A 26,244-nucleotide genomic window follows, 5' to 3' on the forward strand; every position below is an offset into this window, starting at 1 on the left:
CGAGGTGGGAGCCCCAGAACAGGCGGGCCTGAGGGGGCAGGTGGGGCCCTGACTTCCGTGCTCGTAGAGTTGACACGGGCCCCATTTGCAGCTTTAGTGGCAGCCTGAACATTTATTGAGCACTTATTGTGTGCCCAGCGGTGGGCTGAGCATCTGCGAGTGCACCTTCCCCAACCAGGTGCCACGGGATCCTGAGGCCTTTCTGACTTCTAGCAGGTGTTCCTGGAGCAAAGGGTTCCAGGGTCCGGTAGGTTTGGGACAACCATTTAAATGAAGCCAACAAACGCAGGGCATCCCGGGCCCTTCTCGTTCCGGTGTCGGTGTGAGCCTCCCAGAGACAGAAGGCCCAGCCGCAGCCCCGGGATTCATTGGAACTGGGAAACTTTTTCCCATATAGTGTCTCACACAATCCTGGAGTGACCTCCTACCTTGCTGGGGGGACATTCGGACCAACTTGGCTGCCTGCCCTTCAGGATTAGTTGCAGCTGCATATATAGCAACTCAGAATAATAGAGCCTTCCACAAGATAGAAATGTACTTTTGTCTCACATGACACAAGCGCAGGCTGTCCAGGGCTGGCAGGGGGCCTTGCATCATCAAGGACCTACTTTCTATCCTGTTGTGCCACTTTTCCAGAACAAGCTGCTCCATCCTCACATTCACCTCATGGCCCAAGATGACTGCTGGCACTCCAGCCATCTCATGCATACTTGGCCAGGAGGAAGGAGGCAGAGAGAGAGGAAGCAGAGAAATGCGGCCCTGCCTGCCAGGTGAGTCAGCTCCCTTTGAGGATCTGTCCCTGACAGCACCAGGCACGTGCGCTCACGTCCCACCGGCCAGAACCGCATCCCATGGCATTCTTGGTGGGACAGCATTTCAAGCTGAGTGCATTGCCAGCCTGAACAAAATAGAGGACCCGGGGGAGAGGATTATGGGCAGGCACTTGTCAGAGGACCTGCCTGCTGGCCTCTCTGAAGGGAGACCCCTGAGTCCACCCGGGTCTCCTCCAGCTCCAGCCAGCGCAGGGGCAGAGGCATGGGCATCCCGCCTGGGATGGGATCTGGGACGAAGGGGCAGCACCGGACCCAAGGGAGAGCTCTGGGCGCCAGCCCCCGACGCCCTGCACACGGGTTGTGCCCTGTGCCTGGCGGTCGCTCAGCATTGTCCCCGGACGCCCAAGTGCTGCCCCTTCCTGCTGCGCCCTGACCTGGGGCAGGACCGAGGAGCACCTGCTGTGTGGGAAGCAGTAAGATGAGCAAAAGCAGGGGGAGGGCAGCTTGGGCTGCTGAGGCCTTGTCAGGGGAGCTGCCGGCTGGGGGGGGTGAGAGGGCCAGTGCTTGAGCAGCCTGGGGGATGGGGTGCCGCCAACGTTCCCCCCACCACCCTCTTGCTCCAGCAGGTGGGGTTGGGGGTTGGGTAGGAAACGCTGGGGCATCTGGGGCTCTCTCGGGGGTCAGCGTGCTCCCCCCATGCCGTCCCCAGGAGGAGAGGAGGCCACAGCCAGCACCCATGTGCCAGGCACCTCACTCTGGAGGGCCAGGCGGTGGCCCTAGCAGGCCAGCGGGTGCCCGGAGGGGGCGGGGCATCATGGTTCACAGGTGTACAATCCTGCAGTCACGTGAGGCTCCGTCCCCGACTCACTGCTCTGCAGTTGCCACCTTGACATTCTTCATTTCGGGGCGGGGGGATGTATTTGTACTTCGCACCAGGGCCCACAGACCCGGCAGCTACCCTAACTGGGGGCTCAGTAGAGAAACCAGAGCGCACGGGGTGCTGCCCTTCGGTTTCGGGGCTGTGGGAGTTGCGCGCAGCCAGCTGGGTAGCTCTGTCCCCCCCACCCCCACGCCCGGTGGGGTGGCAGTCTGGGCGAGCAGGCCCGGTTTGTTCTGGGGAAGAGGCGAAGGCCCCCGGTGAGCAGCGACTTGCCAGGTGCTTTGGCAGAGCTGCCCCAGGTCGGGAAGGCGGTCCGCCCAGGGGTCCCACAGCCCCGGCACCACCAGAGCCCAAGCCGCGCCCGCACCCGCTCCCCGGCCTCAGGGGTCACACTGCTTGCCGGGCTCCTAGCCCCGCCACACACAGTAGATGCTCAGTAAATGCCCCGATGCTGGCAGGAGGGGGGTGCAGGTGGTCCGGGCGGATAGCTGGGGCTTCGGATGGAGCCCGTGCCGCTTGTGAACAGGGGGTCCCTCTGCGCCTGTTCTTCGGGCCTTAGCGGCACCCAGAGGAGACCAGGGTGCGCGAAATCACCTGTGGAGGCAGAGGGCACGGGCGTCGCCCCCGAGCTGAGCAGCTGGCGCTGTCCCCAGCATCCGCCCCGCGCCTAGGAGCAGCCCGTAGCCTCCCGAGGGAGCTCGGCCTGCAGGCTGACCCCGTCCCTTGCCCCAGGCAGGGCACCTGGTGGGACCTGGACCTCACGGCATCACTTGGAGACCATCAGGCAGCCCCGGGCTGGGTCACGGGCTGTGTGTTGTGTGGGGAGCGGGGAGCGGGGCCGAGCCCGGCGCTGGGCACCCAGGCTCTGATGGGAAGTCCCCACGCCTGCTCCACACAGGGACCCGGGCCCCTGGAGCCCTGCTCTGCCCATCGGGGCACCCAGGCTGGGCCAGCCTCTTGGGTGGTGCACAGACGAGGCCCCAGGGATAGGTTCCCGGGAGCCCCCGGTTTCAGGAGGTCTTAGCCACCGGTTTATCCATATTGCACCATTGTACAGATGGGAAACTAGAGCCAGGGAAGGGCTGTTACTCACCACATGCCTGTGTCCGGCTCTGCCTACATCAGCAGAGCAAATTTAGAAAATGTGAGATGATTATGCAGAGGTTATGAGAGGGCAGGGGCAGGGGGCTGGAGAGGGCAGGGGCAGGGAGCAGGGAGAGGGCAGGGGCGGGTAGGGAGAGAGGGCAGTGGCAGGGGGGCGGAGAGGGCAGGGGTGGGGGGAAGAGGGCAGGTGGCCCTGCTGGACCCCCACAGAAGGCAAGTCCCTGGCCTGGGTCTGGGGACGGGCCGTTGTCGTGGCTCACAGCCGGCTCAGGCGCTTTCCGCTGGTAGCCTTGGTGGCACGGGTGTTGGAACCAGTGTCCCGCAGGGACCTCGTTACCTGGACCTGGCTCCCCCAGCCGGTGCAGGGCTGGCGCACTCGGTGTCTTCCTGGGGGCCTTGCCAGGCAGGCTCCAGGCAGTGTGGGCACCCCCTCAGGCCCAATGGGGCTCCCCGAACGGTGGCTCAGGAGGGAAGTGGGGCGCAGGGCTCCGCACAGGGTCAGGTTTGCTGCAGGGGAGACTGTGCTCATGCCACCCCTGCACGTGCGCATGTAGACACACGTCCTCGGGGCCCCGTCAGTGGTCTGGGAATAGCAGAGGCAAGACGAGGGGCAGGGGCACTCGGGGGGCCCAGCGGTTTAGCGCCTGCCTTTGGCCCAGGGCCTGAGCCCGGGCTCCCTGCGTGGAGCCAGCTTCTCCCTCTGCCTGTGTCTCTGCCTCTCTCTCTCTATCATGAATAAATACATAAAATCTTAAAAAAAAAAAAAAAAAAGACGAGGGGCCAGATTGACCCTGAAGGCTTCAGGCTCGGAGGGCGGCCTGGGGACCCATACAGGGAGGTGATGGGGCCGGGGGGTGGGAACAGCAGCTTGGCCAGGCTTTAGGTTCCAGGGCCAGGCTGTGCTCAGGGGACCCTGACAAGGGGACCCCAACATGGGGACCCTGGGCCTCTCAGCCTCACCCCTCGAGGGGAGCAGGGCAGCAGCCAGTCAGGGGAAGTGGCCCCAGAGCCCCAGGGCCCAGGCCAGGGGTCACCCTGTCCGCCCCCCGCACCTGCTGACCTCAGCTGTGCCCTCCGGGGAAACATGTGCAGCGCAGGTGCCAGCCCCGCCCGCCCAGCCGTGAACCCCAGGCCCAGGGTCTGCAGATGGGCCGCAGTCACCAGCCCCCCCCCACCTGATCGTCACAGGACAGGACAGTGGGGGGCCGGGGGGGACGGTCAGCCCCAGATGCCGCGGCAGGACCTGATGCGCTGCAAGGGTGGCGCTGCTGGGCAGAGAGAGTGGAGCAGAGCCACGCTCCCGCCAGGACAGGCAGGCGGCAGCCAGCAAGTGACCAGCTGCCAGCCAGCAGGCCAGACAAGGGCATGGCTCAGGGCGGGGCGGGGGCAGGTCCTGGGCAGGGAGCTCCGGGGTTGGGGTGCTGCTGCCGCCGCAGGAGACAACCCGGGGCACCATCCCAGCACACTCCCCCACACTGGCCACTGCACAGGCCCGGAGCCGGGACCGGGGTCAGAGCGGCGATCCCACCTTTGTCGAGCCGACGACCCCAGGGGTTGACGTTTGCCACTGGGGCCTGATGGAGTGAGCTCCGGTCCAAAGGCCCTGGGGCGGCGCTGGCTGCGGAGTCGTGGCGCGTGCTTGGTCCAGGTCCCCAGGCCCAGATGACCTGTGGCCTGTGTGACCTGTGCTGGGTCACGACCACGGAGGCCTCGCCCAATACTCTTGGGGCCAGATTCGTATTCAGAGCCCTCCAGACTGTCCCAAGGCCCCACGCCAGCCCACGGGGAGCCCGACCCAGGGCCCCAGAGGAGGCGCAGTGGACGCGGTCTGAGTCATGTTTTCTATTTTCTCCACCACTTATTCCTTTTTTGCCCCCAGAGGGAACCTGCACAGGTTCGGCAGCTACTTACGAGCCAGCCCGGGGAGGTGGGCACATCCAGACACCTCCCTGGGAGGTGGGGCGCCCCTCTCCTCAGAGGAGAGCGTTTGTCACCCCTCTGCCCTCAGCCATCCACACGCCCCCAGGACCACCTCTTCCGGGCTGCACCCCCTCCAGGGAGCCCTCCTGACGTTACCCTTCGGTCGTGTCTGATATCCACCCAGGCTGCATCCTCGGAGGAAAGAGCTCACGGTGAGGACATTTCAGGGCCCAGGTCGGGTCCTGCTCCCTCCAGCCCTGCACACCCGCTGGCTTCTCTGCAGCCTCTGAACATCTGCATGTGCACGTCCTCACGCCCTCGGCTTCTCTGCTCCCCCAGGGGAGACCAAGGCCCTGCAGGGGGCTCCCCAGGAAGGCTGAGGCAGGAGGGGCTCGGGGGCGGCTGACCGGGCTGCAGGCTGGGGTGGCCCAGCCCCTCAGCGGGCAGCGCAGGCTGCAGACAAGCAAGAAGTAGGCCAGGAAGGGCCGCAGGCCGAGCCGGAGGCGTCCCCAGAGCAGGCCTGCCCGGCTCTGCGTGGTCTGCTGGGGCTGCTGGAGCGGAGCCACCCTCACCTCACGGCCCTGCTCCCTCTTCTCCGTCTGCGCCCTGTGCGCACAGCCGATGCCCGGTGCCCGGGGAGAAGGCTCCGTCTCTGGTCCCAGCTGCCGCCGAGGACCCCAACCCTCCAGGGGCTTGGTCTCTGGGGGCCTCCCACTGAGCTCTTGGGGCCCACCTGCCTCCAGGACCACGCCTGGGCTCCTTGGGCACTGGCGACAGGGGCCCTACTGGGGGAAGAGCCCGAGGCACCCTCTGGCCCCCGGCCCCCAACCCCCAACCCCGGGGCAGCTGCAGGGGGCGACTTCACTTCCCTGCCCACCATGCTTCCCTCCCATTCTTCCTCTACCGTCCACAGGGGCGGGGTTCCAACCGTGCCGACCCAAGCTGCTGCGAGGTCAGGCGCTACCGCCGAGGCTGCCCGGGGCCAGGCCAGTGGGGCTCCTTCTGGGCTTCTGTGGGCAGCCCCTCCTCGGTCCCGCGGAGTGAATGAGCGCACAGGACGGCAGCCTGAGCGGGGCGAGATCTCAGGGAGACACCGCCTGCTGGGAATAGTGAATACACAGAAGGGATGGATGGACAGAAGCAGGTGTTTGCTGAGCTCCTGGATACAGCTGTGTCTGAATCCTACTCTCTGGACTTTTCAATCACAGGCAACAATAAACACCCCTTTCCCTTCGTCCTTTCTGAGCTGGTTTTGTCATCTGCAGCCAAACTACAGCAGCTACAATCCCTGGTTCTCCTGTCCTCTCTCTCCTTCCTGCCACCTGGGCCCAATTCAGCTCTGTCCCTAAAGGGAGGGAAATCAGACTCAGCATTTATTCCAAATTGGTGGCCTCCAGAGCCACCCTCTGATCACACCCGGGCCCTGAACTCATCAGGACGCACTAGGAGCTGGCTCAGAATGTCACCAGGAAAAAAAAAAAAAAGACAAGGAACAAAAAAAGAAAAATCTGCATTCCCATATTCAAATGAGCTCCTGCGGGAGGAGAAAGCAAACAGCAGTGGCTCCTCTGAAGACGTGTCACAGCACCGGACCCAGAGCCCTGACAAGCGCGCTGGCAAATGTGCCTGGGCCGGAACTAGCAGGACAACTGCCCTGCAGCTGGACCTCGGCGGCTCTGCTCGCTCATTATTCCTCATTAGTGGGCCGCGTCCCGCGCGGGGCCGAGCTCTGCAGGAACAGCGCCGGGCACGCAGTTGGTTGAAGGAGAAAGGGTTTTCTAGCACAGCGAGGGTGGCTAATGGCAGAGCCGGCTGCCCCGTGACAGCACAGGACACAAGGGACAGCGTCCTGCTGGTGTGACGCCGACAGCACCCAACTTTGTTTCCCCAGCACGGAGCTCCTCTGACCCCGAGACTCAGGAGGGGCGGGCGGGCTGCCGCGGGGCCAGGCTGCAGGGTCGGGGCTGGGGCCGGGCGGGCGAGGGGGCTGAGGACCTCTCCTCCAGATGCCCGGAGCGGGGGCACAGCCGGGTGTCAGAGCACCCCACCACACCCAGCCTGCTCTTCCTGCACACCCCCACACACTGCTGCGCGCCCTCCTCCAAGCCACCAGAACCCAAGACCTGACGTCAGCCTTGACCTCGGCCTTTCTGTCACACACCTCGTGGGGCAGCTGCCTAAGGCGCCCAGAATCCGGCCAGGTCTCCCCGCTCCGCTGCCGCCCGGCCGGCCTCCACCGCCTCGCCTGGAGGACTGCAGCCTCCCCACCCCTGCCCCTTGGCCTCTGCCCTCAACTCGCCGGACGCCCTCTGCACCGAAGCAGGGGTGGGTGCCACCACGGTGTCCCCCAGCACCATCCTGGGCGGCACATGTGCCTCTCCCCACACCCTCCCCTCTCTGGGCTCCAGCCGCAGACACGGGCTCCCACTCCCTGTCCCCAGCTCCCACTCCCTGTCCCCAGTTCCCACTCCCTGTCCCCAGCTCCCACTCCCTGTCCCCAGCTCCTACTCCCTGTCCCCAGTCCCCAGCTCCCACTCCCTGTCCCCAGCTCCCACTCCCTGTCCCATACTCCTGCAGCCCCTCTGCCCAGGACACTGTTCCGTCCAGACGTCCACCCAGCGGCGACCTCCCTGCCCCCTCCCGTGGGTCTTCACTTCCGTGTCCCCTTCTCGGTGGAGACTCACTGGCCGCCCTCTCCCAGTTGGAACCTGGCCTGCGTTGACCTGTGTCCTCCAGGGAGCAGACACAGAGATGGGACTCAGGGTCGTGAGATGAGTGGGGACACCCATGAAAGATGGGGAACGGGAGCAGGTGAGGGGCTCCCAGACTGCAGCGCGGGCCACAGGACAGGGTGCAGACCTGGCCACCCCAGCAGCCCAGCCGCCCACGGAGCCCAGCGCCAGGCTGTCCTAGAGTCCCCGCTGTTGCAGCAGCCGGGGCTGTGACACCGCCCTGCCCTCCTCGGTTCTCTGGGGCAGGGACAGCTGAGTGGCACCCCTCCGAGTGCTGCTGGTCGTCTCCCCTGCACCAGGGACCTCGTCTGGGGCTCCCCAGCTGCCCTTCCCAGGGGGAACCCCAAGGGGGGAGGCACACCAGCCCCAGCATCACAGCCACTGTCGGGGCTCAGCAGGGGCTCATCCCTCCCCTCCTCCCCTCTGCTCTTACCCTCTGCTGTCACCTCTGCAGGCCTGGGGGGGGGCCCTGGGGGTGTGAGCCGATCCTCATTCCGGAGGGGCTGAGCCCTGGTCACCGCGCCTTCTCAGGCCGGGTGGCAGCACCGTGCGGGCACATCGCAGGCCCGCGGGGGGCACCACAGCGCCAGAGGGCCCTGAGTTCCACACGTGTCCCCCAGCTGCTCGGAGTACCAGCAGCCCCAAGTCCTCCTGCCGACCGTCTGCTGCTCCCCGGGCAGTGGATGCTGAGTCCAGTGGGCTCTCCACGTGTCTGCCGCTGAGAGTGGGCCCTTGGGGGAGGGACCTGGAACCCCGCAGAGCCCGGGGGGCACGAATTCCTCAGGGGGCCCCTAGGTTCACGCGCTCATTCTTCTCCCGTTGGAAATGCAGCGCCGTGTAAAACCCTCCAATGCACTAGGCTGCGTCCTGGGGGCAGCGCCCATCCTCGCGGGCATTGCCCTGCTGTCCCCGTGCCCTGTGAAGCGATGGTGCAGCGCGCAATGCAGCCAGTGGGGCCCGGGCTGGGAGGAGGTCCCGGGCTGGGTGCCATGCTGGGCGGGCTTCCCTTGCCTGGACCGGGCTTGTGTGAGGCCCTGGGTCATGGGGACAAGCCTACACCTGGGCAGGTTTGTGAAGACCCTCCGGTGCAGAGGGGGCCCAACGTAGCCCGCCCACCGCCAGGTGCCAATTTGTAATCCACAAAGAACGTGCTATTTGGGGGCTCAGCCTCGGTCTCTGTTGCTGGCAGGTCACACACTGGGAGGTGGCAGGAGCCGGGGGGTCCTGGACTGGCGGGAATCCATGCTCCTGGCCCACACATGGCCTCTGATGTGACTTCTCGGTGCTGTCACGCCACTTCTGGGGATACAAGACCCTTCACATCGGGGCCCACAGTCACTCGACCATCCCCATGGCTGCAGCCCAGAGCCCTTGTCTCCACCTCTGACCCTGATGGGTCAGGTCCCGGCCAGCCTCCGATTTGGCCACCGAATCTAGATGTTCTCATCTGGGCCATGTTCTGGCTCACACAACATGTCCCACCCGCTGCCAGGAGCCCCACCCATCGGGAAGGCGTGGGACTCACCTCAGCTCCGAGTCAGCAGCGGATCCAAACAGTATTGCCCCTGCACCACACTCTCTCGAAAGGAGAGCTGGGTGGCACCCCCAGAGCTGGGGGTGCAACACTCTCCACCCCCGCCTTGCTTCATTTCTGACAACTGTCGGACGCACGCAGGAGCATCCTGTGTGGGGCCGGCCTCCCTCCATTAGGACAGCTTGGTATAGTGCCTGACATCTCCTAGGTGCTCAGCAAAACCTTGTCGAGTGGATGAATGAACAAGTCAGCCCATCAGTGGTGAACTACCTCCTATGTGAGGGGTTTGCAGGGGATCTGGTTTTGCTAATCTGCTTAGAGTTTGCGTGGATGTGGCGTTTGCTCAATGGTCTCTTCGTTGGAGTGGACATTGGGCACGTCAAATGCCAGCTGTTTCAACAAATATGGATACTGGGGCCCCGAGCCACTCTGCAAGGGCCATGGTGAGCCCGGAGTAGGGACACGCTTGTCCCCAGCCCTTGCCAGCCTTTCCCAGCGTCTTGGAAGTTCTCTGCCATCCAGGCACCTGGGTACTCACTTCTTGGGACAGAGCCCCCACGGCAAGATATCCTGTGAGAGCCATACGGTGACCTGCCTCATTCACCCCAAACTACCTTGGCCAAGTTGGGCCCAGCTCAGGGGACATCAGGCATGTGTCCAGCCAACGTCAAGGCTGGCCTCAGGGGCCTTGACCTTAGAGCTGGACCAAGAGTGTGGCCATTGAGTGAGGGGCCTGTGGCCTCATGTGACCTCGGGTAGGTGGCTTCTCTGCTCTACAAAGGGACCTCGGAGCCTACCCACCCACCTTTGAGGGCAGATGGGAGTTAATGAGGTCATGCATGTAAATGCCAGTAGGAGGCGCTCACCAGCCTTGGCCATGGTCACCCTCAAACTTGGTCCCCCTGGCCTTCCATCTCCTGATGGCCTCAACTTACCAAGGAAGATCTCCACACTCAAAAAACAGAACTCCTTTGGGTGATACAGCTGGCCCCCCCGTGCCAGGGTCTGAACTGAGTCCATGCACCCTCCAGCTGCTGTGGGGCCAAAGACCTCCAGGGAAGGCTCTAGAATACTCCCGGCCACAAGGACAACCGTGGCCAGGTTCACAGAGACTTCAGAGGGGCTGCCCTCTACGCACACTTGCCCTTGGCCTGGCCCTCCACCTTGTACGATAAGCAACACACAGTCCCCATTCCAAGATGGGGACACCGAGGCTGGAAAGGAGGTCCCAGCTAGTGAAAGAGGGCCAGAGCCCCCCGTCAGCACCCCCACCAAATGCCATCTCCCAAGGCCAGGGGTGAGGGCATCCACACAGCGCTGTTGGGCCAGAGCCTGCCTTGAGTGGTTGGGGAAGAACAGGGCTGGGGGGGGGGTCCACTCAGCAGGGAGCTGCCGGCTGAGCGAGGGGGACACTGAGTCCTGACCCAGGACCGAAGGTGCAGGAGAATCTGGCTGATGGGAGTCGTGGGGTCCAGCGGCGCCCGGCTGCTCCGGAAACTCTCCACACGGCTTGAGTCCCCACCAGCTAGCTGCCCGGTCCTGCACTGCGCTGCCCACCAGGCACACTGGGGTGTGGTCGGGGTCGGCTGGGAGCCTGTGAGGGGGAGCAGGCTCACTTCTGGAGGGGAGGGGTGCAGCCAGGTGCACGGAGAGGGTTTTGGGGAGAATGAGCTGCGAGAAGCCGTGAACAGCGGGTCCCGGGGGCCAAGGCCTGGGGTCTCCTGCAGCAACCAGCTCCGTGGCAGGGTTAGAGGGCGCCTGCCTCCCCCAGTTCTCAAAGTTTCCTAAGTACCTCCTGGGGCCCGGGAAAGGGCTGGGTCCTCGCACCATCAGGACGCCACGGGGGCGCCCGCCTGTGCCAGCGCCTGGCGTCTGGACGGCAGCCCCTTCCCCCGGCCTCGCTGCCCGACCCCCATGCACACTCGCCCATTGCCGTCCTCCTGGAGGCTTCCGCAGATGTGCGCCGCTGGAGACAGAGCAGAGTCGCTGCTTTCCTCTCCCCCGGGCGCTGTTCCCTGGCTGTCTGCTGTCTGCCTGTGTGTCTAACTGCCGGTGGGTCCCCAGCCTGACGCTGGGTGGCTGTTTCCCCGGGCTGTGGGTGTCTGTGTGTCTGAGTGTGGGCGCATCTGTCTCTCTCGCTGTGAATGTCTCCTGCCGAATCCGTCCTTGACCCTGTCTCTCTCCGCGCGTGTCTGGGGGGGAGGGGGTGCTCCCTCCCGCCGCCTCTCCTCCCCCACCCCCTCCTGCAGGCGCTAACGCAGCCGCGGCAGCTGCTGCCTTGGCTGCGCCCTCAGCGCAGTGACCTCGTCTGTCCCTGCAGCAGTGACCGCCCCGCTGCGCTGGCGGCCGGGGGGGAGGGGACCCGGGGCCCAGCTCTGGACCCCTGGCCTCTGGCCGCGGACCTGGGGCCGCGGGAGCCGGCGGTGGGCGCGCTCGCTTCCCCGCCGGGGCCACTGGCGCCCCATCTTCCCTTATGTAACTCCACGACTGTCTGCGCCTTGCAGGTCACCCGAGACCCCGCGCGGGCCCTGCCGGCGGGGAGGCTGACACCAGAGCCCGGGCACCTGGGGCCGCAGCGGGCCAGGGCTGCCCGGCTCGGAGACCCCTCCCATCCTTTCTCCTCGGGACGTTCCTTCCCCCAGAGCCGGAGCCGCGAGCCGCCGGGCTGAGCTCGACAGGAGGAGGGGGCTCCGGGGCGCGCTCCCCAGCGCGGTGCAGGCGCCCCCCCCCCCCCCCCCGCCGGGTCCCGCCGCCGCCCCGCGCCCCAGCCCGCCCGCAGGCGTCGCCGGGGCCGAGGCCGGGGCGGGCCGAGCGGCCCCGGGGCAGCAGGCGCGCCCCCCCCCCGCCCCGCGCCCCGCGCCCGCCCGGCCGGGCCCCCCCAGCCCCGTGCGCTCCCGGCCGGGCTCGGGCGGCCGGGCGGGCACGCGGCGCTGTCCGTGGTGCTGCCGGCGCCGGGCGGGGCGGGGGCGGGGGCGGGGCGGGGGCGGGGCGCGGGCGGGGCGCGGGCGGCAGCCAATGGCGGGGGCGCTGCGCGGGGCGGGGGGCGGCGGGCTGGGCGCGGGGCGCACTCGGCTGCGCGCGGCACTCGGGGCGCACCGGCGCTCCGGCGGCCGCTCGCGCTCCCGCCGCGCTCCAGGGCCGCCGGGCCGGCCGCGTCCGCGGACCATGCGCCGGGCACCCCCCGGGGCAGCCGGCCGGGCCGAGGGCCCGCGGACGCCAGGCTCCCGGGCCGGGGCCCCTCCCGGCCGCCCTGCCCCGCGCCCCGGCGCCGCCTGAGCCATGGAGCGCGCGCCGCCCGACGGGCCGCTGAACGCGTCGGGGGCGCTGGCGGGCGAGGCGGCGGCTGCGGGCGGGGCGCGCGGCTTCTCGGCCGCCTGGACCGCGGTGCTGGCCGCGCTCATGGCGCTGCTGATCGTGGCCACGGTGCTCGGCAACGCGCTGGTCATGCTCGCCTTCGTGGCCGACTCGAGCCTCCGCACCCAGAACAACTTCTTCCTGCTCAACCTCGCCATCTCCGACTTCCTCGTGGGTAAAGCCCCCCCGCGGCGCGGCCGGCAGGCACCGGGCGTGGACCGGGGCGCCCGTCCGCTGGGGCGCACGCCCGCCGGGGGCCGGCCGGGGAGGGGGCGCGGGGCGCGGGCCGAGTTCGCGGCCTCGCGGCGGGACGGCCCTCGGGAGGGGCGGGCGGGGGCGCGGGGGGCGCGGGGGGCGCGGGGCGCAGCGGCCCCGGTGCCGCCGGCTCCTGCGCCGGAGCCGAACAAAGGCTGCTGGCGGCGGACTCGGGACGTGCGGAGGGCGCCGGGAGAGGCGTGGGGGAGGGGACGGGGAAGGGAGTCCTCGGAGCTGGGGGGGGCGCGTGCGGGAGGCGCGGGGGGGGGGATGCTCCCAGGAGCGCGCTCTCACGTGTCCGCGCGCGGCTGCCGGCCTGGGGGCGGGGCGCGGAGGGGCCGAGCGCCAGACACCTGTTGGGGCTGCAAGGTGCGTCTGCCAGACACTGGGCGGTGGGAGCGGCTGGCGCGGCAGCCACGTGCCCCCTGAGCCGGGAGGAAGGCTCGTGCGGCTTCTGGTCTGACGGGGAAGGGCTGTCCAAAGGCGGGGATGGGGCTGGGGTCCCGCCGGCAGGAGAGCGAGGAAATCCTCCTTCCCCCCTTTGGGGCCTGGGAGGACCCGACGGAAGTCTGGAGGTCCGGTGCCCAGAGGTCCCCACCCCGGGATCTTCCCTCCTGCCCCCGAGTCCAAGGGATGCCAGTGGGACCCGAGGCTGGGCAGGGCTTGGGGGCCGGTATCAGGGCAGAGGCTGCGCCTAAGGCACAGGGCAGAGGGCAGGGCAAGGGAAGGGTCGCGAGTCCCAGGAACGCGGCCACTGTGCGACCCCCAGGTCCTGCCCGTCTCTCCGCCGCGGCGCGGCTCACCCCCGGCGCCCGTCCAGCCGAGGCTCACCCTGGCCCTCCTCTCCCGCAGGGGCCTTCTGCATCCCACTCTATGTGCCCTACGTGCTGACCGGCCGCTGGCCCTTTAGCCGGGGTCTCTGCAAGCTGTGGCTGGTGGTGGACTATCTGCTGTGCACCTCCTCTGTCTTCAACATTGTGCTCATCAGCTACGACCGCTTCCTGTCGGTCACCCGCGCTGTGAGTCTGGGATGCCGCTGCCCTTGCTCAGTCCTGGAGGGGACAAGGGGGGGGTCAGGGAGTGGCCACAACAGAGGATGGCCATATCCTAGCTGTGGGCGGTGCCAGGTGAGCTTGCTGCTGGCCTCACACCTGATGTACTGAGTCCTCTATGGCCAGCTGCCCACTCAGTAGCCGGGGACAGGCAGGAGGGCTGTCTGGACCTGGCATCGGCTGTTCCCAAAGGAAGGGGGACGATTCAGCCTCTACTCTGGAGCAGGTCCAAAGCTCTGAGAGCTGAGGGAGGATCTGGGCCAGAGCCCTTTGGTGGCACCCACACACACACACGTGTGCATGTGCGTGTGTGCACGAGGGTACACCAGGAAGTCAGGCATCAGCTTCTGGCCCCATAAGCCTCCCTTGGTGTGAGTGGTGACCCTGAGTTAGGGACGCTGGACTGCCCGGCCCTCCCACGTCAGAGCCATGGGGGCACGAGGGCAGCAGCCATGGGAGCACTGGTCTCCCCTTTGCCCTCTCATCTCCTCCCTGGCGGCTCTAACGGTCACTCTGAGCGCCCTCTGCTGGGGGCCACATGTGTCCTAGTCTAGAGAGGCCATGGGACAGAGGGCAGAGCGTGCGGTGGGGGTCACGTCCCAGCTCTGTCCCCTTGAGCCAATCCACCTGCAGTCTCCGCCTCCCTCCCTGAGCCACCAGGAAAGTGAGGACAGTAACGGAGCTGCTGAGACATCCGAAAGGGGGTCAGCACAGAGCCTGGCCCCCGGTGGGCACTCAGGGCACAAGGGACAATGGCAAGACACTCTCGGGAGCTCACAGCTGCTGTTTGGGGGTGATCTGAGGGAGGCTCTCCGGCTGCAGGAGAGCGTGCTGGGCATCGGCCAGCCCAGGATCCGTGTGGGCAGGGGAGGCAGGCCCAGCACAGAGGCCCAGAGGCTGCTGGGGGAGGGGGGGCGCTCCCAGCCCCCGTGGCTGCGGCAGGGCCTGGTGCCCTTCCCTCCTGACCCAGCCTGTCCCACGGCAGGTGTCCTACCGGGCCCAGCAGGGCGACACCCGGCGGGCGGTGCAGAAGATGGTGCTGGTGTGGGTGCTGGCCTTCCTGCTGTACGGGCCGGCCATCCTGAGCTGGGAGCACCTGTCCGGCGGCAGCTCCATCCCCGAGGGCCACTGCTACGCCGAGTTCTTCTACAACTGGTACTTCCTCATCACGGCCTCCACGCTGGAGTTCTTCACGCCCTTCCTCAGCGTCACGTTCTTCAACCTGAGCATCTACCTGAACATCCAGAGGCGCACCCGCGTCCGGCTGGACGGGGCACGTGACCCCGAGCCCGCGCCCGAGGCCCAGCCCTCCCCGCCGCCGGCCGCGCCCGGCTGCTGGGGCTGTTGGCACAAGGGGCGAGGGGAGGCCGTGCCGCTGCACAGGTACGGGGTCGGGGTGGGCGAGGCAGCCCCCGGCGCCGAGGCCGGGGAGGCGGCCCTGGGGGGCGGCAGCGGCGGGGGCGCCGCGGCCTCGCCCACCTCCAGCTCTGGCAGCTCCTCCCGGGGCGCAGAGCGGCCGCGCTCGCTCAAGCGGGGCTCCAAGCCGTCGGCGTCCTCCGCGTCGCTGGAGAAGCGCATGAAGATGGTGTCCCAGAGCATCACCCAGCGCTTCCGGCTGTCGCGGGACAAGAAGGTGGCCAAGTCGCTGGCCGTCATCGTGAGCATCTTCGGGCTCTGCTGGGCCCCGTACACGCTCCTGATGATCATTCGGGCCGCCTGCCACGGCCACTGCGTCCCTGACTACTGGTACGAGACGTCCTTCTGGCTGCTGTGGGCCAACTCGGCCGTCAACCCGGTCCTCTACCCCCTCTGCCACTATAGTTTCCGACGAGCCTTCACCAAGCTGCTCTGCCCCCAGAAGCTCAAGATCCAGCCCCACGGCTCCCTGGAGCGCTGCTGGAAGTGAGCGGCCCTTCACGGCCAGGGGGGCCGCCGGGGGGGCCCTCCCACTGCCACGCCCCCAGCTCTGGTCTCCTGGTCGGGCCCCTGGCCACCGGCCGCCCCAGGGGGCCACGCCTTGTCTCCAGCGCACCCTAAATGCCGCGCAGCACCTCTTAGACCATCCGCCTGCGGTGGAGGCAGCTTGGCGGGCTGGCCAGGGTGGCCCTTGTGCCTGAATGGGAATGTGGACGCCCCCCCGCCCCCAGACGCTAGCTGCCCCCCAGGGGGAGCAATCCCCGCCCTGCTGCCCACCCTCCACAGACGGTCTGACGGCCAGTGTCCACCGTTTGCACAGTTACTGCTTGGTGTCCTTCCCGAAGCAAGTGACGCAGCAGTCTGCCCCCGCACGTGCGCACACCTGCACACTGTCCCCCCGCAAACGAGCCTGGGCCGTTGGCTCCGCTGCTGTGTGTCCCCTGCTCAAGCCCAGGCACCAGCAACTTCATCCCTCCGCCTCCAACCCCCTCTGCCCCCAAAGTGTCGAGTGCCCCCCGGGAACCTCGCGGCCGTTCTCTGCTCTTCCATTCCGGGTGTTTCAGGAAGATGAAGAAGAAAACACGTCCGTGAACTCCATGTTCCTTGGCTGTTTAATCAAGAGAGACAAAATTGCTGAGGAGCTCAGGGCTGGATTGGCAGGTGTGGGCTCCCACGCCCTCCTTCCTCGCGCTGCTGCTTCCGGCTGAGCTGCGCCAGCTGCTTCTGCCCACCCCGCCCCCGGGCTCGGGGTGCTGAGCCCTGACTGGCGGCTCCGAGAGCGGCCGGAGTCCCGGACGCCTGCTTGTCCAGAGGCTGCCCCTCCCGCCCCACCTGCTCGACCAGCTTCCTTGGGCTGAGGGGTGGGAGGGGGACTGGCCATGTCCCGAGGGTCCCGAGGCTTCTGCAGGGCAGCCTGAGGAGACCGGGGTCCCCGGGGCGTGCCCAGTGGAGGGGCCGTTAGTTCGCCACGTCCTGTGCACCCCGTCGGCGCTCTGCATGCTCCGCTCCCCGCGTGCCCGCTGCCTGCCCTGCAGACTTCGAGGTCACAGTAAAGTGTATTTTTTTATTGGTGCTGATTCCTGAGGATTCCTTGGGGGCGGGCTGCGCTCCTGTACTTCAGGGAGACACGGGACCACCCAGCAGGGCATGAGGAGCGGGTGGGGAGGAAGGACCGGCCTGGCCTGTCATACAAGGTTTGATTCGGATCCGGGGCCGGCGCCCCTCCCAGCAGTGCCCCCCCCCACGCACACCTGTTCAGGCGGGTGACCTGGTGCTAGGAGGGCCCCCCCCCCACCCCGTGCAGCCTGCCCAACCCCCAGGACCCGGGTTCTCATCTGTCTTGGCCGTGATCTTCCACCTGGGGAGCCGTCAGGAGGCGTGGGGACTGGAGCTGAGTTCAATGGGTGGAGAGGAAGGGATGGGCCCAAGGAGGGGAGGCCCCTTGGGTGGGAGGGCATGAGCACGGTCCAACGGTCAGTCCCTGCAGGCTCCACGGAGGGGGCAGACGCTGCTCCCAGCACAGGTGCTCAGAGTCCGCGCAGAAAGGGGACAAGAGCAGCACAGCTTAGGGGAGACACTAACTTGGGTGGGCCAGAAGCCACCTCCTCCGGGAAGCCTTCCTTCCTTTCCGGCACTAGAGCCCTCCCTCCCCTGGCGGCAGGTTCTCTCCCCCCACGTTGGCCCTGCTTCCGCAGGATTCTGACCACAGCCTCGGGTCCCACGGCAGACAGAGCCTGTCTCGTGACGCTCTGACAGCAGATGCCGCGGGGCCCTCTCCAGCCCCCAGATGCAGGTCAGCAAACTCTCGTCTCGCCGCTGCAGAGCGAAGCTGTTCGCAGCAACATTTGAAAGCCTTCCTCCTCCCGACACCTCTCACCCCACAGCTGTGTCTGCACCTTCATTTTCCAAACGCCCCAGAAAACTCCCTCGGATCCTCGTCGGGCCCCCTTCCCTGCACTATCTCCCTCCGCCGCCAGGGGCCCCCGTGGCCGAGGCAGGGTGCCCGCTGGTCCCCCTCAGTGGCCAGCGGGATGGCCGAGCCCTGGGGCCACCCTCGGGGGCACAGGTTGGGGCGGGCGCAGCAGGGGACAGGGTGGCAGGGACCGTGGGTGCCGTCGTCTGCGGGGCCCAGACCGCCCCCACCCCGCGGGTGACCGTCGCCACTGCTCAGAGCCCCCTGGGGAAGGCCGAGGACCCCGTCCTCCGTGCCAGCAGCACAGCCGGAGCCCTGGCCGCCCCTCCGCCCGGCCGTGCTAAATGGCTACAAATTGGAGATAAAAGCGCAGGCTTTCAAGCAATTTTGTCTTCAATCTCTGGAAACCGCTGCTCCCGAGCTCCTGCGTGAGGACGGAGGAGGAGAGAAGAAAGCCACCGAGTCTATTGGGCCCGAGTCCTGCAGCAAACAAACACGCCAAGGGGCCTTTCTCCTCCGAGGGCCGCGCGGGTGGAGGGGGGCGGGGAGCCGGCGCCGGCGGGGGGTGGGGGTGCTCCGCAGGGTCCGCCCACGCCAGCCGCTGCTGTTTGTTGAGCACCTACTGTGTGCGGGCCCCGAGGGGGTGCTGGGCCACTGGGCCGCCCGTCAACAGCCTGCGGACAAGCGGGGCCACTCCTGCTGAACGAGGCCTGCAGGACACCGATGGGCGTGGTGGTGGGGGGAGGCCCAGTGGGCGGTGGGCGGGGAGCCTGTGTCACTCATTGGTCTCTGACCCCAAGGGGCGCTCCCCAAGAGGCCGCGGGGCAAAGGCAGAGCGTGCAGGATAAGGGGTGCCCCGGGAACCGGTTCTGGGCATGTGCTGGGTGGGGGTCCCTCCCAGGCTGCGGTGAAGACCCTGCGTTTTTAGGGTGCTGTGCCGGCAACCCCCACCTTTCTACAGAAGGCAGGTCGCCCCATGTTTCCCTGGGGCAGCCAGGGCCACGACGACTGGGGCACTGAGGCCGGGCTCTGGAGCCCTGACATGTGGGGGAGCCCCGTGGCCTTCTGTCCTCTGCCGCCCCCACCCCGTGCTTACGCCCGTGGCTGCCAAGAGCTTTTCCACCGTGTGCTGGAGCACGCTCAGTCCTCGCAGCTGGCCCACGGGGGGGGGGGGGCGCATCCAGCTCTGCAGGTGCAGGGGCCAGGGCTCCAGGGGCCGGGCGACACCCCAGGCCCCGAACCCAGTGGGCAGGGGGGCCAGGACTCCATCTCCCCCTTCCTCTGGGATCCCCCCGGGGCACCACGGGGACCGTGCTGTCGGGAAGGGGTTCCGGGAGCCTGGGGCTCGGGCCTCAGTCGGTGGCTCTCTGCTGTGCGGTGTGCAAGCAGCCGGGAGAAGTCACCCCTGCAGAGCCAGCAAGCAGAGGAGAGAAGGGGGGGGAGACGAGCTGGGCTGTGGAGGTGGGGGGCCCCATGCCCAATTGCCCGGGGCAGGCAGGAAGGCAGGAAGTGGGTTTGGAGGAGAAACAGGCCGGGGGCAGGGACCGCCATGGCCCACCTAGCAGGTCTGTGTGGAGGCTGGGACCGAAGCCAGGGACCCGTTGGGGCACCTCGCCCACCCTCCTTCCTGTCCAGTTGGTTTGAGGGGCCAGGCAGCGGCTCCTGGGCCTCAGTTTCTTCCTCTGCAGAATGGGGTCAGTCCTGGCGAGGGGGGCAGGGGGTGATGTGGAAGCAGACATCGCTGAGGCCCTGCCAGGGCACTGGCTCTGCCCGCCCGTCGTTACAGGAACGCCCGGTGCCCCCGGTGGGCAGCTCTGTGCTGGCCTGGGCCTCCCGCCCCCCACAGCAAGGTGCTGGCTGCAGGCGCCGCCACCCTGGGACCTGGAGGGCTCACCCTGTCCCCTGCCCTCCCTCCCTCCCTCCCTCCTTCCCTCCCTTCCTCAGAGGGGAAAGGAGCCCAGGATCCGAGGCTGGCTAGGACCGGCCCCCCGCCCCTGCCCAGGGCTGCAGAGGATGGAGGACACTTGGCGCCTGACACCCGGGGGACTGGCCCTCCAGGCCTCTGGCCTGTCTGGTGACCAGAGCTGCATGGGACCATCCCAGAGCAGGTCTTGGGGTGGAGGGTCAGGCAAGCCCCAGAGGGGCTGGAGTTTCGTCTGGAGGACACGTGAGGGCGAGTCGCGGGGTGGACGGAGGCAGGAACTCTGACTCCAGCCCGGCAGGACCAGGGAAGGGGCAGGCCGGAGGCTGGAGAGGCCACGAAGGAGGGTGGCCACGGTGCCCGGCCCAGGGGTGTGCTCAGGCTGAACCGGACCCGCTCCCTGCGTTTCGCACTCGCTGTGCTCCAGGCGCCTGTGAATCTGCTTCTCATCTGCGCTCACGGGGCCTCACGCGCGTGCGGCACTCCTGCCCTTTTACAGGTGAGGACACTGGGACACAGAGAAGCTGAATGAGCGGCCCGAGGTCACACAGCTGTGAGCGGCTGAGTGGGTGCTGGTTTCCTCCCGTGACCACCTTCCCAAGCCTCAGCCCGCGGGGCCACCTTCCCGGTGCGGCCCCAGCCCACCGCCCGGGCTCCTGCCCCCTCGGAAGGCGCACGCACGCTCCTGATGATGTCCGGGGAGTATGACCGCGCTGCGCCTTCTTCTTTGGGGAACCACTACCCCTCAGTCCAGCGGGTTCGGGGGCCGCCCCCACCTCCGGGCTGCTCAGAACCGCCGCGGTAGGTGGGGGCGGTGTGCGTGCCCAGCCCAGCTGGAGAGCCGCGCCAGCCTGGGGCTCGGGCTGGGATCTGGGAAGCAGGTGTCCCCTGCAGCTGGGGTGCTGGCTGGTGGCCTCCGAGGCTGTCCTCGCTGAGCCCCCCTCAGGAGGGAGCACGGCTGGCGCGGCCAAGGCGGAGGAAGGGCTAATCCAAGGCTGAGAGGAGGCAGCTTCCTGGTGCCGTTCTCTGAGCGCCTGGATCCAGCCCTGCCTAAAGCTAGCGCCTGGACCTTTCTGTTCATGAGTCACCAAACGCCCTTTCCTTCCTACAGCTGGCACAAGAAGAGGTTGTGCAGCGCATGGACGAGGTCTTGTCCAGCAATACCCAGCCCAGGCCGGCATCCCCCCGTCTCGGGGGCAACCGGTCGTTCCTGCCCGTGGGAGGCCTGAGTCTCCGACTAATAAAAAATGGGGGAAGTGAATTAATTACTTAGTAAAATAATAACTAGTTGTTTGCAATGGTTATGGGTAGGAAAGCAGTCTTTTAACACATGGGTAGGAAAGTCAGAAGCCTCGGCCACGTGCCTGTGACGCCCTTCGTGTCCACAGGTGCCACACGGGGACCGAACCGGCACCCGGCCTTGGGCCTATTGCCCAGGGCCTCCTGGACGGCTCTCAGCCCCAGGGAGGCAGGCAGCTCCCTGTAAGATCTGATGGGAGTTTCTCGGAGGGGCACAAAAATACAGGAGCGTCCCCTTCTCTGGGGGCATCATCCCAGGCCCCGTGGACGCCCGAAGTCGGGGGCAGTGCCACACCCTGCACGCCCCGGGTGTTCTCCCCCCCACACACACACACACGTGCAGACACGTGCGTGTACGCACGAGGTCAAGTGTAACCAATGGACCGGGCACAGCCAGGGAGCGTCAGGAACTCCCGATGACCCAGGACAGCTGTCACAACGCGCAGCCATACAAGTTGTGTGAACGTGGCCTCTCCCTCTGAGAACACCCTCCTGTCCTGTGCTCACCCTCCTGTGATGAGGGGACAATGGGATGAAGTGACATGAGGACGCGGGCGGGTGACGCAGCGTGAGGGTGACCTGACCTTCTGACTGTGCGCCGGGGGAGGCTCCTCGGCTTCCCGTGTGGGGGACCCTGTCCCCGGGACCTCGGGGGAGGGGGCACGGCTCTACCCTTCAAAAGAAAAAGAGAAAGGAGAAAGGAGAAGACGCTTTTGGGCGTGAGGAGAGGAGGTGGCGAACGGCACTGGGCTGAACACGCATCCGTGACACTCCAAAGTCACACCAGGTTCCAAATTCAAACATGACAAATTTCGTGATCTTTAAATGCTTCTACTTTAAATGCTGATGATCTTTGAAGAGTTCAGCAAACACGCTCCTCGCTGCAGTGTAGGAGCTGGACCCGCTCGGTGGACGGTGGGCACCTGTCTCCTGCTGGCTCCCGGCTTGGCGCCAGCACGTGCTCCTGGGAAGCCAGAGGGTGGGCAGGTGGGCCAGCCGCCTCCTCCCGGGCCCTTCCCGGTGCCCCCAGGGCCCATAAGCTTCCTCATCAGCTGAGGCTCCGCTCAGTCCCGCTCCGTCCACTCCGTCCCGCCCACATGAAGTCATACTGAAGGATGGACTTGGTTTCCGGGGGCATTTCAGCAGAGGGCAACCTCTAAAGCCAGGGGAGTCGATCCTGACGCACGCATCGCAGACAGAACAGACAATGACTGGCTGACGGGATAGAGTCGGCGAACTTTCTTGAGCGCCTGCTGGGCCTTGAACCCGACACTGACTTCACCGAGGGCTCCAGATCTATGCACTGGGAGGTCAGAGCCCTCGGACAAAGCCCCCCTGGGCAGGGTAGTGGTTCTGCAGGGGCCACCAGGCTACGGGGGACATATAGGGGTCACAGGCATGTTTCCTGGGATCAGACCTGGGCCCCCGGGTCAGCGGGCACTGGGCAGGCCCAGGTGGCTCCCCCGTCAGCTGGGAAGGCGTCCACTCTCTCTGGGAGGGGTCGCTGCTGCTGAGGCCACCCCAAGGACACTGGGTTGGAAGTGGCCAGCTGGGGTTGTCCTGACATGGGTGTGGTGGGGAAGTAAGAACATGTGCTTCTGGGAGGGGCTCTTGGCCACCCTCCCTGGGGGGCTGCCCTGGCCTCTGACAGCGGAGGGCCTGTCCCCAGGGCTGCAAGGGGACTCCCCGATGGACGTGCCAGGCAGCTGGTGCAGGAGGGAACCTTCCTGACCCCACGGTGGGACAGCAGAGCGTGAGCTTGGTGGGTCTCGGCCAGGGTGGGCAGTGTGGGGTAGGGGGCACGGCGTGGGGGGCCGGGAGGGTCTGCACCTTCCTCTGGCCCCGTCCGCAGGCCTGCTGTCACCTCCGCCTGCCAGGGACGTCCCCCTAGGTGCTGGAAGAAGGCAGCATCCTTGGCCAGGGGGTTGGGGAGGCTGCAGGGCCCCCCCCCCAGCCCGGCCCACCCTCCTGCCCTTCCCCCAGGCCTCCCCAGCCCCCTCGCCACACCCCTTCTCTTGGGGTATAAAAGGCAGGAGTCCTGTTATCTGATTCCCAACAAACAATGCTCTCACGGAAGCCCACAGAGTTCTTTGCTGCGGATCTGAAATTCAAATCACATCTGGCAACCCTCCCTGCCCTTCTCCCCGCACGGTGGGTGGGACGTGGGTGGGCACGGAGGGAGGCCTCGGCTCTAAGGAGCCCCCCAGCTCTGGAAAGCGCTGCGCGGCTGGGTGCGGGGCTGGAGGGGTGAGCCCTGGGTCCCCCGGCTGGGGCTGAAGTGGACCAGCTTCAGAGCCCAGGCCGGGCCAGCGGCGATCCTGCTCCCCGGGGCGTTCTGTACCCCCCTGCCCCCCCCCGGCACAGATGAGGGAACCTGGGCTGGGGTAACCCCCCCCACGGGGCGTCACCCCCCAGGGCTGAGTGTCGGGTACAGTAACAGTCCTGGCCGTGGGAACTGTCGGTACCTGTCGATTTTTTTTTTTAAGATTTTATTTATTTATTCATGAGACACACACAGAGAGGGGCAGAGTCACGGGCAGAGGGAGAAGCGGGCTCCATGCAAGGAGCCCGACGTGGGACTCGATCCCGGGACCCCAGGATCATGCCCTGGGCTGAAGGCAGGCACCAAACCGCTGAGCCACCCAGGGATCCCTTCTCCAGTGCCTTCTCTGCTTTCATCCCCCTTTGGGGTTGCCGCGGGTTCGCACGTGCAGTTGTGTTAACAACGCGGAGGGATGGCGGGACCATGCAGGGCTGCCGGGGGGGGGGGGGGGACACCACACGGTGGCTGCAGCCCGGCTCGCCGATCCTGCATGTGCGCTGGCGTGCAACTGCACGTGTGTGCGCAGGTGTGGTTGGGCCTAGTTAATTCTGTGGTCAAATACACATAAAATTTACCCTTTTACCCATTTTTCAGTGGGTGGCTTGGCGGCACTACGCACACTCAGTGGCACACCCGCCACCACCATCCAGCTCCACAACTCTCTTATTTTCCCAAACTGAAGGTTGTCGCCCATCAAGCATTCGGGTCTTGGAGATTTTACGGCCTGTGTAGATTTGTGGGGTCACGGCTGAGATGCAGGACAGCTGCCACAGGAGCCCCCGTGCTGGCCTCGGAGCCCTGAGCCCACCTGACTCCAGGGGTCTGCACGGGCGCGTGGAAGTGCAAGCCGCCCGCGGCCCCGAGGAGGGGGCAGCCCATGTCGCTGAGCGGGGCTGTCCGCGGCAGGCTTCCACGCGGGCCCCAACGCGCGCACTGGTGTTTGCCTGGGCCAGCCCCCCCCCCAGCGTGTGTGCCCTCAGGCCTCGGGGTGCTGGTCCCACCTGGCCGCGACCTGGCCCAGACCAACGAGGCGTCTGTTGTCAAGAAAGTAACGTGAGGCAGGGTGGCTGCACAACGCCAGTGGCCACACGACCCGAGACCGGCTGGCAAGGCCCACAGTGGGCCCCGCGTGGGGTGCTGGCTTTGATCAGGGGGGCGGGACGGCCTCCCCAGTTTCGTGATGGGGACGCACGTTAATGGGTATCTGGGGAAGGGCACTTGGATCAGAGAGAGCCGCACCACAAAAGCCCGGCATCTGGAGTGTCCCTGAGTGTGGCGGACACCCAGCTGGAGCAGAGGGACGGGCGGTGCGAGTGGCCAGGCCAGGTGAGGACGGGGGCTTTGCTCGAGGGAGAGGGTGGCTGAGGGGGGCAGAGGGGGATCCCTGATGGACAAGGAAGATGTGGGAAACGGGGCACATTAAATGAGGTCACCTGGCTTAGTGTGGGTCCTAAGTCCATGACTGGAGTCCTTGTAAGAGGGGACAGAGAGACAGAGCAGGAGCTGTGACCACGGAGGCCGACCGGAGAGATGTGCTGCAAGCCCAGGGTGCCTGGGGCCATCGGGAGGGGCAGACGGGATGTGACCCTAGGCCTCCAGAGGGGGCAGGACCCAGCCCACACGGCGACGTCGGGTCCGACTTCCGGCCTCCAGAGCTGGGATAGAATCACGTCCTTTGTTTTCAGCTCCCAGCGTGTGGACTCGGTCACGGCAACCTGAGTTGACTAACACACATGTGATAAAACTATCTTCAAAGCAGACACACTAACCCTTCCCCCGGTGCCCCAGCCGGGTCCCGAGGTGGCGCTGCGTGGCCCAGTGGAGCCCCCCGTGTCTGGGCTGCTTGTCACGGAGCCCAAGGCTGTTGTCCCACGGTGGTGGGGCCAAGCACACGGCGGGGGGGAGGGCTGACTCGAGCAGACCCCCGAGATCAGTGTCTCAAGCCCCACGGAGGGCTCGCTCCGCACCTCAACTACACACCAGGGCGGACTCGTCCCACCTGAGGTGAAGCAACCAGCGTGCGGCTCGGACCCTGGGGTGGGTGGTGTGGGTGGTTGGTTTCCGCCTCGGCAGGACCTGTTGCCCGCCAGTGTGCAGCTGGGGCTTGGTCCCATGCCGGGCGCTGGCGGGGTCGAGGGGGCCGGGGGAAAGCACCCGGCGGGCCAGGCTGCAGGCAGGGATGGACTCGACCTCTAACGGGACACGGCAGGCCGGCAGCACAGAGCTGGGGTCGTCTGCGGTCACACAACCAGCCGTCCCAGCTTCTGCTTGTTGCAGGATCTACACCTGCTGTTTGCATTCGGTTTCTGGCTCAGGGTGGGCAGTGCGCCCGTTTTCCCAGGCCTCGACTGCACCTGCACAGAGGGGTGCCCACGTGCTCCTGCCAGGAGCCCCACTGCCATGCTAGGCAAGGCACGAGGGGATGAGCCCCTGAAAAGATCAAGGGAGGCCGGCACGGCGGGGCCAAGGATAGGGCTGGTGAATGCACCCCAGGGTCCCCCTCTCCTCGGGAGCAACCCTGGAGTGTTGTTCTCTGGAGCAAGCAGATGCAGTTCTGGAAATGGGGGTGCCAGGCTTTAGGACTAAAAATGAGGGAACGTGGGACATCTGCATCCTGAAGCTCAGGTCCCCATCTTCAGATCCACTCCCAGAAAGGCCCCGAGGAAGCAGGTGACAGCCACCTCGGAGAGAGGGAGTCAAGCAAAGGGAGACATGGCAGGGGTGGGGTGGGGGGTGGGGAGCCTGCATGGGCCACGTGAGAACAGGACGCCAGAGGGCACGGGGGAGGAAATCCTCAGGGCAGAGGGAAGCTGGCCACTGGAGCAGCTGCGAACTGGAACCGACAGGGAGGGACAGACACGTTGGGACAGACACAAACATCCAGGGGCGGAGAGAATGAGGCAGGGAGATCCAGGAGGGACGTCAGCTGCAAGAAGGTGAGGGGCTGGACAGAGGGTCATGCGCCACGCGCTACAGCGCCTGCTGTCAGCCCGACACGCGGGTCCCAGATGGCCGGCGTGGCGGCGTGAGCGAGTCGAGTCCCCGTCCGCGGGGCGGTGTCAACAGGTGGGGGCCAAGCCAGTAGGTGAAGTCACGGCTGAACAGCCTGGTGGTCAGGGCAGTGCCTGGGGACACGTCTGCGGCCCGGCGGGGCGGGGCGGGGAGGGCAGGTGGCACGGGGGCTCAGCCGCTCACTGACTTTCTGCCAACCTCGTGCCTTTTAAAGGTATTTTCAAACTAAAAGAAACAACACGTACACAGCCTCGGA

General features: G+C 66.7%; 1 protein-coding gene across 1 annotated transcript; it reads left to right on the forward strand.

The window, feature by feature from the left end:
- Positions 1 to 12,222: 12,222 nt before the first annotated feature.
- On the forward strand, positions 12,223 to 16,580 carry HRH3 (histamine receptor H3). The gene is made up of 3 exons (XM_055303718.1): positions 12,223 to 12,472; positions 13,405 to 13,571; positions 14,590 to 16,580. Exons 1-3 carry the CDS (start codon positions 12,223 to 12,225, stop codon positions 15,508 to 15,510), a joined length of 1,338 nt encoding a protein of 445 aa, XP_055159693.1. The 3' UTR covers positions 15,511 to 16,580.
- The last annotated feature ends 9,664 nt before the right edge of the window (positions 16,581 to 26,244 follow it).

Source organism: Nyctereutes procyonoides, unplaced genomic scaffold (genome assembly GCF_905146905.1).
Source record: "Nyctereutes procyonoides isolate TBG_1078 unplaced genomic scaffold, NYPRO_anot_genome, whole genome shotgun sequence".
NCBI lineage: Eukaryota > Metazoa > Chordata > Mammalia > Carnivora > Canidae > Nyctereutes > Nyctereutes procyonoides.